This window comes from Salvelinus namaycush, chromosome 21, assembly GCF_016432855.1.
Source record: "Salvelinus namaycush isolate Seneca chromosome 21, SaNama_1.0, whole genome shotgun sequence".
Taxonomy (NCBI): Eukaryota; Metazoa; Chordata; class Actinopteri; order Salmoniformes; family Salmonidae; genus Salvelinus; species Salvelinus namaycush.
The window spans coordinates 36,368,853-36,380,747 of record NC_052327.1 but is presented as its reverse complement, the minus strand read 5'-3'; the positions used below and the strand labels follow the sequence as shown (position 1 = coordinate 36,380,747).

Genomic DNA, 11,895 nt, shown 5'->3' with positions numbered 1-11,895 from the left:
ACAGCTCTAACTGCTAGGCTACCTGCCGTCCATACATGGACTTGAGAGGGTTTCCCGCCCCCTCCCTCGCCCCCAGCCCCCCAACCACCCACTCAGGCTTTCAGATTGACTCCTAGCCTAGGGGTTGTGACCCTGATACTGGCACCAAGCGTCAGAGAGAAAGACACCCTTGTTCAACAACTGGTCCCCGACATCAGTTCAAATGGATGTAGAAACTTGATGACTTTAACACCGACAAGGCATGGCAGTCAACCATACCGGGGAGTTACATGTTACAGACAAAGTCATTCAGGAGTTGGCCCACAAATACTATTGGATCAATGATCCTGAATAAAGTTATGTGTAACACTAAGCTTATCAGATTTCAACTTAGACTCTATTTAGCATTTCAGAACAAACCTTTTGAATTAGAGTCTGTGTCTCTTTCTCAAGTAGACGGAAGAATGGAAGAATTGTGTTTATGAAAAATGTCCGTTGGGATCCAAGTCAAAATGCAGACAGCCATCAAACTCTCATTTGTAATTACAGTAGGCCTATAACCTACACTTTCACAGCAAGTGATAACCTATATTTGGCTTCGGCAGGTAATGAAGATATACTGATCCATCTGGTCAGCTCTTCATCACAACCACACACTTACTGGTTAGTCTCTCTAGACATCCGCCTCCCACCATTTAAAAAGGCTCCGACCTAGGGTCTGGTTCTCCAGACTACTTACTGGTGGTGGTGTGTGCTTGAAGTGCAAACAACTCTGTGCTTACATTAAGTAATACAGATAGTAGGTTCTCTGCCTTACAAACATTTAAACAGTTTGACCATTTAAAATCATTGATGGTGATGTGTTCTGTTGAATATATGTTATTTATTTAACTTTTATTTAACTAGGCAAGTCAGTTCTGAACAAATTCTTATTTGTACAATGACGGCCTAGCAGTACCGGAGGGCCAAGTCTAGGTCCAAGAGGCTTCTAAACAGCTTCTACCCCAAAGCCATAAGACTCCTGAACACCTAAGCAAATTGCTATCTAGACTATTTGCATTGTCCCCCCTCTTTTACACCGCTGCTACTCTCTGTTGTTATCATCTATGCATAGTCACTTTAATAACTCTACCTACATGTACATATTACCTCAACTAACCGGTAACCCCGCACATTGACTCTGTACCGGTACCCCCCTGTATACAGTCGCGCTATTGTTATTTTACTGCTGCTCTTTATATACTTGTTACTTTTATTTCTTATTCTCATCCATATTTTTTTCAACTACATCGTTGGTTAGGGGCTCGTAAGCATTTTACTGTAAGGTCTACACCTGTTGTATTCATTGCATGTGACGAATACAATTTGATTTGATTTGAATAGACAGTTACTGCCAAAGCTCTGTGGTAATCTGTCGCCCCCTTTTGGTCAGCTTTGGGTCCTACTGATTTTGGGACCTCAGCAGCCTAGTGATAGAGCAGGGCTAGTGTCCAACAGTTTGATTGGTGCAAACAGCTGTATCTACCAGTTCTGGGTTCAAAATCTATTTAAAATGTTTCAAATGCTTTGAGTGTTTTCTCTAGCCTCCCAACTGTCCCAGGTGGGCGGGGTTTACAGTTTCGAGACTATATCATTGGTTCCATTGGGCCACGCATGCTCAATCAAGCCTAGGTAAAGTAGGCTATTTAATATGATTTCAAATAATATTTTAACCCAGGACTTTAATCCGCGCTGTAGAAAAATATATTAAGACTTTAAAATTATGAAACAGTATATTTTTACATGCCGGTTTATTGAACTTTACTCTGTGCTTATATCAACACTGAGTCATTGACACAACCTTGTGAGAGAGGACAGAAACACAAGGTGTCTGTTTAACAGTTGTACAGCCTGTTGAGACGGGTGATGTCGCTCTGGCTCATCTGGGAGGCGTTGCCGATCTCCACGTTCTGGTTGGGGAAGGGAACCATGGTGGGCTGGTTGTTCTTGGAGAAGGCGTACCTGCAATCACATCACACCATCATGAACACTTGGAATGAGTGGGGGTAGGCTTACAATATTATTTTATTTTTGGGCATGGGTTTATGCTTATCTAGACAGGTTAGAAGTAGAGGGGGTCAGATAGATGAAAGGGACACAGTAGGAAGGGTGGATCCAAGAATCGGATTGAACATGAAGTTCAATTCCACATAAATAACATGTGCTAGGAGCCGGGTGTCTTACTGTTAAACCACAGGCTCTGTACAGAATTAGAATTCTATGAGGCTAGTTAGACAATTATTCAACTGACTAAGCATCTACTGGTGTGAAAGTGGTAAAACAATGGTGACTAACCTGTGGTACTGCATGACAGAGTTGTAGTCATAGGCCGTTCCCTGGTTCAGGGTGGCGATCTTGTTGAAGTTGTGCTCCATGCCTGGAAGAGAGAGAATATGTTAGATTCACCTTGCCATAGTAAATAAATGCAACGGTTGGTGACCGATGCAACAGTTTGTGTGTGTTTGCCTGCATATGTACTGTACATGTTTGTGTGTGCGTGTGGACATTCATAGAATATAATAGAATGTCTGTGTATGTACATGGCTATATGGGGACATGGGAATGTGAAAGGGATCCTACCGGACTGGACATTCTGGAGGAGAACGCGGATGTGATTGTCACGGTCGCTGCGGGTCTGCTCGTGGTTGAAGCCCAGGGCATGGAGGAGCTCGTGCTGGGTGGTGCCGTGGTACACACAGCCGGATCGGCTCAGAGACACAACCTGGGCATTGCCAGAACGACCAACATAGGACCAGCACCTGCCATGAATGGGTTGGACAGAGTTGTAACAGTGCAATTAGTTTTAATTGTCTCTGTCAGACCCACACAAATGTACTTATACACACACACACTGTTACCAGAAGTGTGTCATGCCTTATAATGCAGTTTCATGTCTCACACTGAACTGTCCTAACCAACGATGTATATAAACCCTGGATGACTGACACTGGGTGCTGTATTGAAGAACCCCGCAGCAATCTTAATACTCCTCCTCCATTGTAATTTCTTGGGGGAAGCAATAGAAATGCATTTATTAAAGGTGCAATATTGATACATTTCTAATAGTTTGGCTTATTTCAGTTTGTGACAGAACAAGCACTCAGAGTGTAGAGAATCATTGTACCATCTAAACTGCTGTGACATATCTTAAATAACAAAAATATTGTATTTTCAGCCGTTTGAAGCTGGTGTAGAAAACTGAAAGGAGAGGCATAGAAAATAGCGCACATAGAATAGGTCTACTGCTTCTTAGGTTTGCTTTCAACGAGAATGACAGATCTATAACTCAAATCTCTATGTGAATTTGGTCAGATTTCCCCAAAAGTTTTGACACATTTATTATTTCACAGACGGCTTAATGCATCATTTTAAATTATATTGTGTGAGCTAAACATACAAATATATAAAAACATTTTCCTTAAAGTAGAGAGTACTAATGTTACTGTCCCCACTACAAAAAAATACATGTAATTTTGTCCTTGAAATATTTAACTGAAATACTGTAGAATTATATCATTCCTATTGAGGACTGCTCCAATTGGGGAGTGCCAATATGGCCGACCAGTGGCTTCAAAGCTTCTCACTGGCCAATACAAAGCATCTGCAGTTCAGGGTTCATATATATATATATAATTGGTCCTAACTCAGCCTGGTTCTGTACGTCATAAAGATCCTCATGTAGAATCATAGGACCTATGAATTATATGTAATTCCATAGTGCACGTACCCGTTCTGGGACTGGATGTGCAAGTAGTCTCTTTGGTTGGTGCGCTTGATGAAGTTGATGCAGGAGAAGCCTGCAAAGGACTGCAGACCACGCTCAATGACTTCCAGCTCCCTGGTGGCTGGCAGGACACAGATGGGACAAGAAAAACTACTGTTAAAAAACGACTACCGTATCATGAAACTTGCTACACAATACAGCCAGTAACACGGTTGGGGAATAATAGATTACATGTAATCCGTTACATGTAATGCGCTCTTGCAACAGCTGCATAGTGCGGATCGCAGCCTATGGAATAAAGTGGGGCTTTTATTGCTCAATCTAATTCATGTTGATCAAAAAAATCCATAGGCCTAATGGACACATGCTCAAACTCGCACACTTTTGATAGATTTAAAGGGGTAATCTGTAGTTGCTACATCAATTTTTTGAACATATAAATTATATAAATCCATTGATTCTTGAAGAATATAACTTATAAATGCCGTATGAGTTTAGTTCAACTGTCACACTCCATGAAATCCCAAAATATAATCTTGTTTTCTCCAAATTTTGTAGAAATTCTAAATGTAAAGAAACACTGTATAGCCTTAAAACATGGTTAAAACAATAATTTTGATATCATGGATGGTCAGTCCTTGCATCCATAGCTCTGTCTATTAATCTGAGAGGTTACATTTCTCCAGGCCCATCCCTCAGTTTTTTACCAAAATAGAGGCGGGGCAGATGTTTTGTTATTGTTTCATCTGTGGATTTGCCCTTTAAACAGCATATTATCAAGATAGCAAAGTGTCACCCACTAAAAGGTCAACAATAGGCCTACAGCAAATGCAGCATATGGCATTTATTTTTCACATGCAAATAGTACTTTTCAGTAGTGCTCAAAGCATGCCATTCCATGAGTGCAGCATTTATTTTTCAACTTGAATCAATGAGCCCAATCAGTCCTCCATGAAAAAAAAGCATAAACAACAGAGTAGCTTGCTAATAAGTCTTTAGTTTTGGGGTTATGCTCAGATAAAACAGTATGGCTAATCTGTACTTCCATATTTCCAAGTCATATTCTTGAAGATCAAGGAGTATAACATGTATTATAATGACTGGAATTCTGATAGACTTTGTTTTTAATGTAAAGATATAATTGAATCGTATTATTATATGTAGTAGAAAGCGATGGGTTAGAAGAAGCCTACATAACCAACCCAAAAAGTAAAATGTAACATCCATATATGGTCAGCTATGTAAACTTTAACATAGATTTATCCTGCAATAGATGTTGTTCAATTGGTAACATACATTTTTGTCTTCTTCTAATGCCTCTTAAGGGTAAAGTAATCTAAAAGTAACTGAATGTAATCAGATTACGTTACTGAGTTTGGGTAATCCAAAAGTTACGTTACTGATTAGAATTTTGGACAGGTAATTAGTAACTGTAATGGATTACATTTAGAAAGTAACCTACCCAACCCTGGCCAGTGATGATTAGCTGTTACTTATATGGCCTACTTATATAGCTTTATACAGTATTTTGGGACTCATGTACAGATGTAGGATCTTAATATGTAGTGTAAAAGGGCTTCTGAAGTTTATAATTTACACTTTAAAATGTAAGACTTGATTTGCGCATTTTAAAAAAATCAAACCCTACAAAAAAATTATATGAATTACAATCCACATTTGCTGTTGCTGCAGGATAATTTTCCTGCTCTAGCAAACTAGCTCAAATTAATATCCAGCATCGTTAAATAAGATATCATCATGACATGGTACTTACAGTACTGGTTGGCGATGACGTAGGGCACATAGACTCTGCCGTCGCTGGACTTGGGCCACATGCAGCCGCGAGATGTGCAGGGGTCAGCGTTCCTCTCAGCCTCGTTGACGTAGGCGATGTCATCCACAATCAAGGGCTCGTTGCGGGTATGCACTGGAGGGACGGGGACAGGACAGGACGTCAAAGTGTGACACCTTGGATCAGTTTCCCTGATACTGATTAAGCCTAGTCTTGGACTGAAAAGCAATGCGATAATGGATTGTTTTTTTCTAATACATCTTTATTTAATATTTCATATCACTCATAATGTAATCTGAAAGTGTTGGCAGGTATTGTATATCACAATTTAAAACTGTCTTACCAACATTCCTGTTGGCCTTCTCCAGCAGCTCAGAGACAGAGAGCTCCTATGGCACCATGCAGCAAAGACAGAGATAAATAATGAATAGTTAGGTTGTTTCACAAAATATGCATACATGCATTATGAACAATAATTTGGAAGACAAGATGTGTTATGACTATAACACAACTTTTTGTCCCCTCAAACACTATTTTTAAACAAATCGAAACAGAACTAAACATAACAAGAAAGCTGGCCTCCAAAAAACAAGTATGACTACAAAAGCTTCAATGGACACTATTACATCTGTAAACCTTGTTATGTAATAATGAACGCATGTATTGATGTGAAAGATGAATTGTGTTTATATGAACCAACCTACACATGCACGCATGAATGAATGCAGACACAAAACACACACTGTGGAAAGTTTAGTAGAGTTTTACTCACCTCCTCGGCCCAGGCAGACACTGAAAGCAGGGCCAGAAGGCCCAGAGTGTACTTTAATGCAGACATGTCAACAAACAACCTGCAGAGTTAGACACTGTTAATAACTCTGAATACCACCACAGAAAGTAATTGACAATGTAATTTTCCTGTAGTACAGGTGTAGGATCTTAATTTGACCCCCCTGTTGTTGCCTGAAATGCACACTTGTAGTATATTCAAGTTTTAAAAAGACTTCTAAAGTTTGGAATTTCCACTTTCAAATTTCATACTTGATTTGCCCTAACTAAAAACATATGAACCCCTACAAAAATGTCCATTAATTATAATCCACAGATTAATTCACATTTCCTGTTGCTGCAGGGTTATTTTCCTGCTGTGAGAAACTGGTCAAATTGAAATCCTACACATGTAGCTTGCATGACATAGCTAGAGAATGCAAAGCACATGAACAACACTCTTACCTTTCGGGAAATGAAGTGAAGTTGTTTCACTGATCCAGACACTGCACCTTATATAGTGGAATCTACCGGAAAACTATCCATTCATGGAAAGTTTGGTAATGACATTGAAAATACTTCTTCTGCTGATAAGATGCAGGTATGTTGTCACGATGACATATGGCTAATTCTCACACCAACCAGAGAAAGTTGGAACAGCCTGTCCAAACTTCTCTATTCCTTGAAAATGCTATCTAATCTTTTGCAACTACCCAAGGCCTGTGAAATGGAGACAGGTGCCTGTATCCAAATGTTTCATAAGATCATCTTAAATGACTACTCTATTATAACACTATGTTAGTCACAGTTTTACTATAAGTAAGTAAGAAAGTAAGGCTTGTCAGAGCCAGAACCGCCCACAGTTTTACTATACTGCTCAATAACATACGATTGATATAAGGTCAAATTAATTAAATGAATATCAATTTAGGTTAGCTGGCAAAATATCTGTCTCGGTAGCTTGGTGACTAAGTTAACTGCATATAGCTAACATTCTTTGATATGGCGTTATGTATTTCCAAACCTTTAGTTTACTTTGATGTAGCTGTATGCTAGGTGTTGATAGCAACTGGCTGACTCATTCAGTGATAATGTAACGTTAGCAGGCTGGTAGGGCTAATACTAGAAGGCTAGTTGGCTAGCAACCTTGCAAGTGGATTTGTAACAATAAATTCATAATGTATTTTCTTGTAAGTTGACTGAAAAATACATTGAAACCAGTAGTCGTTAGTGCAAAATATTTGGTTTAATTTTAAAGTTATACATTTGTGGTTCATTCTGTTGGAATTTACATTATAGGGAATAGGCTGGCTTGCCGAGTCCTTTAAATTACGTCACACCATGGAAAAACATTTTCCGACATGACTTTGGCATTCTTCAGGATTCTGATCGGTTTTATTTAAAAACAAACAATAAATAAAAGTGAGCTGAAGCTTTGTATAGGTACTTTTGATGCGTATACTAATGCAAATCCATCTGTTACATGTGGTTACGCTTATGCTACCCATCCGTTAAGTCTTTAGGCAGTCAATTAGAGGGCTGCCACATTCTCTTTAAGGGAAAAGTCCTCATGCTGACTAGGCTTGGCCCTGCTTCACCACACTTCTTTCCCCCATGAGGAGGCCATCAGCCAACTGCAGATTGGCCATTCCACAGCCATTCCACGGTCTGTTTGGGCGATAAGGGCAAGCCACCTGGCAGGACGCAGGGTAGGGATGTCAGCAATAGGGGCTGTGGCTTCAGCACTGGAGGTGCTGTGGTTGATTGCAGCAGCAATGGTGGTGCTGTTGGTGGCGCAGCAATAAACTGTGTTGGCGGTGCCCCAGGTGACATGGCGATGGACTGTTGGCGGTGCCCCAGGTGGCATGGCGATGGACTGTTGGCGGTGCCGCTTGTGGCACGGTAATGGACTGCAGTGTTGATGGCACGGCGATGCACTGTTGACAGTGCCCCTGGTGGCACGGCGATGCACTATTGGCGGTGCCCCTGGTGGCACGGCAAGGGACTGCAGGAGCAGAGAGTTGGTAAGGGTGCTTTATCTGGCATGAAAGGGGTCAGTGGCCAGGCACCCTCAGATTCCCACTCCTGGCAGTAGTGCAGTGATGGCTCTGGCTAGGGTGGAAGTGGAAGCTCTTCTTGGACTTGCTCAGGCAGCAGCAAAGCCACCTCTGGCTTCGGCTCAGAGGGTGGAGGCTGGAGCAGTGGTGAATCTTCCTCTGGCTTCTGCTCACTTCAGCTCCACTATACGCGTTGCGTTGCTTTGCCAGATGCGTCACGTCAATGTGACGTTCTACCTGCTACAAGGAGCACCTTGTTTTGAAAGCGGAGCAGAGGGGAAAACCATCTTTATTCTATTTTTCCCTACTGTACCATATTCATCGATTATGCATAAGTACAATAGCTTTGGCCCAGTTTTTCTCAAGTGTTCTTATTTTGTTAATAGTGGTTGTACTAAATGATCCTGTAATTACACAAGTTGCTTTTGTTTACATTGTGAACATAGCCGATGTAGCTAGCTAGTAGCTTCTTAACTTCATAAATCTTAGTAAAATTAACCAGTGGTGTCTAGTGGAGGCCATATGCATCCAAAATCAACTATATTTCTCATTATTTCAATTCATAAGATAGAATGAAGTCGCACATCAGCCGTCAAAAAAACGGAACCTCTTGAGCTTGGTCGCTGCCATTGGACGAGACACAACACAGCAGTATAGCAGCTACTCCACAAACATCTGAGGAGTGATGGCAATGCCGGACGCCCGATGGCTATAGTGTAGCAGGGCCGTCGGAGGCTGGAGCAGTGCTGGTGCCTCTGGAAGAAGGCATTGCTGTTCCCAACAAAAGCTTTCTTCACCCCTCTAGGTGAACTCCCAGCTCCGCATCCCCTGCTTTACAGGCTAGTCGCAGTCCTTGTAGTTCTACGACTGACATGCTCCTCAATGTAAAGTGAGCCTCTTGCTCCCGTGGGTTGGCCCACACATGCCCATCCTCCTCACAGCTTCAATTTTTTATTTTTTATTTTTTTATTTCACCTTTATTTAACTAGGTAGGCTAGTTGAGAACAAGTTTTCATTTGCAACTGCGACCTGGCCAAGATAAAGCAAAGCAGTTCGACACATACAACAACACAGAGTTACACATGGAATAAACAAACATACAATCAATAATACAGTAGAAAAATCTATATAAAGCAAGTGCAAATGAGGTAGGATAAGAGAGGTAAGACAATAAATAGGCCATGGTGGCAAAGTAATTATAATATAGCAATTTAACACTGGAATGGTAGGATGTGCAGAAGATGAATGTGCAAGTTGAGATACTGGGGTGCAAAGGAGCAAAATAAATAAATAAATACAGTATGGAGATAAGGTAGATTGGATGGGCTATTTACAGATGAGCTAGGTGTACAGGTGCAGTAATCTGTGAGCTGCTCTGACAGCTGGTGCTTAAAGCTAGTGGGAGAGGTAAGAGTCTCCAGCTTCAGAGATGTTTGCAGTTTGTTCCAGTCATTGGCAGCAGAGAACTGGAAGGAGAGGCGGCCAAAGGAAGAATTGGCTTTGGGGGTAACCAGTGAGATATACCTGCTGGAGCGCGTGCTACGGGTGGGTGATGCTATGGTGACCAGTGAGCTGAGATAAGGCGGGACTTTACCTAGTAGAGACTTGTAGATGACCTGAGCCAGTGGGTTTGGCGACGAGTATGAAGCGAGGGCCAGCCAACGAGAGCATACAGGTCGCAGTGGTGGGTAGTGTATGGGGCTTTGGTGACAAAACGGATGGCACTGTGATAGACTGCATCCAATTTGTTGAGTAGAGTGTTGGAAGCTATTTTGTAAATGACATCGCCGAAGTCGAGGATCGGTAGGATGGTCAGTTTTACGAGGGTATGTTTGGCAGCATGAGTGAAGGATGCTTTGTTGCGAAATAGGAATCCGATTCTAGATAAAATTTTCGATTGGAGATGTTTAATGTGAGTCTGGAAGGAGAGTTTACAGTCTAACCAGACACCTAGGTATTTGTAGTTGTCCACATATTCTAAGTCAGAACCGTCCAGAGTAGTGATGCTGAACGGACGGGCAGGTGCGGGCAGCGATCGCTTGAAGAGCATGCATTTAGTTTTACTTGCATTTAAGAGCAGTTGGAGGACACGGAAGGAGAGTTGTATGGCATTGAAGCTCATCTGGAGGTTAGTTAACACAGTGTCCAACGAAGGGCCAGAGGTATACAGAATGGTGTCGTCTGCGTAGAGCTGGATCAAAGAGTCACCAGCAGCGAGAGCGACATCATTGATGTATACAGAGAAGAGTGTCGGCCCGAGAATTGAACCCTGTGGCACCCCCATAGAGACTGCCAGAGGTCCGGACAACAGGCCCTCAGATTTGACACACTGAACTCTATCGGAGAACTAGTTGGTGAACCAAGCGAGGCAATCATTTGAGAAACCAAGGCTATTCAGTCTGCCAATAAGAATGTTGTGATTGACAGAGTCGAAGCCTTAGCCAGGTCGATAAATACGGCTGCACAGTAATGTCTCTTATCGATGGCGGTTATGATATCATTTAGTACCTTGAGGGTGGCTGAGGTGCACCCATGACCAGCTCTGAAACCAGATTGCATAGCGGAGAAGGTACGGTGAGATTCGAAATGGTCGGTAATCTGTTTGTTAACTTGGCTTTGAAAGACCTTAGAAAGGCAGGGTAGAATAGATATAGGTCTGTAGCAGTTTGGGTCTAGAGTGTCTCTCCCTTTGAAGAGGGGAATGACCGCAGCAGCTTTCCAATCTATGGGAATCTCAGACGATACGAAAGAGAGGTTGAACAGCCTAGTAATAGGGGTTGCGCAGATTGTCTAGCCCGGCTGATTTGTAAGGGTCCAGATTTTGCAGCTCTTTCAGAACATCAACTACCTGGATTTGGGTGAAGGAGAAGTGGGGGAGGTTTGGGCGAGTTGCTGTGGGGAGCGCAGGGCTGTTGACAGGGGTAGGGGTAGCCAGGTGGAAAGCATGGCCAGCTGGAGAAAAATGCTTATTGAAATTCTCAATTATTGTGTATTTATCGGTAGTGACAGTGTTTCCTAGCCTCATTGCAGTGGGCAGCTGGGAGGAGGTGCTCTTATTCTCCATGGACTTTGCAGTGTCCCAGAACTTTTTTGAGTTTGTACTACAGGATGCAAATTTCTGTTTGAAAAAGCTAGCCTTAGCTTTCCTAACTGCCTGTGTATATTGGTTCCTAACTTCCCTGAAAAGTTGCATATCACGGGGGCTATTCGATGGGAGGGAGCGTTGATGTGATGAGTGAATAGGGGTGGTCGTTTGACCGCAGACCCATTACGGATGCAGGAAATGAGGCAGTGATCGCTGAGATCTTGGTTGAAAACAGCAGAGGTGTATTTGGAGGGCGAGTTAGTTAGAAAGATGTCTATGAGGGTGCCCGTGTTTACGGATTTGGGGTTGTACCTGGTAGGTTCATTGATAATTAGTGTGAGATTGAGGGCATCAAGCTTAGATTGTAGGATGGCCGGGGTGTTAAGCATGTCCCAGTTTAGGTCACCTAGCAGCATGAGCTCAGAAGATAGATGGGGGGCAATCAATTCAC

At 42.2% G+C, this 11,895-nt stretch overlaps 1 protein-coding gene across 1 annotated transcript; it reads right to left on the bottom strand.

The window, feature by feature from the left end:
* Positions 1-1,752: 1,752 nt before the first annotated feature.
* On the bottom strand, positions 1,753-6,787 carry LOC120066716 (high choriolytic enzyme 2-like). Its single transcript, XM_039018176.1, has 8 exons — positions 6,768-6,787; positions 6,307-6,385; positions 5,878-5,923; positions 5,517-5,669; positions 3,746-3,863; positions 2,599-2,777; positions 2,314-2,395; positions 1,753-1,980 (listed from the first exon to the last, which is right to left on the bottom strand). Exons 2-8 carry the CDS (start codon positions 6,370-6,372, stop codon positions 1,854-1,856), a joined length of 771 nt encoding a protein of 256 aa, XP_038874104.1. The 5' UTR covers positions 6,373-6,385; positions 6,768-6,787; the 3' UTR covers positions 1,753-1,853.
* Between the last annotated feature and the right edge of the window lie 5,108 nt (positions 6,788-11,895).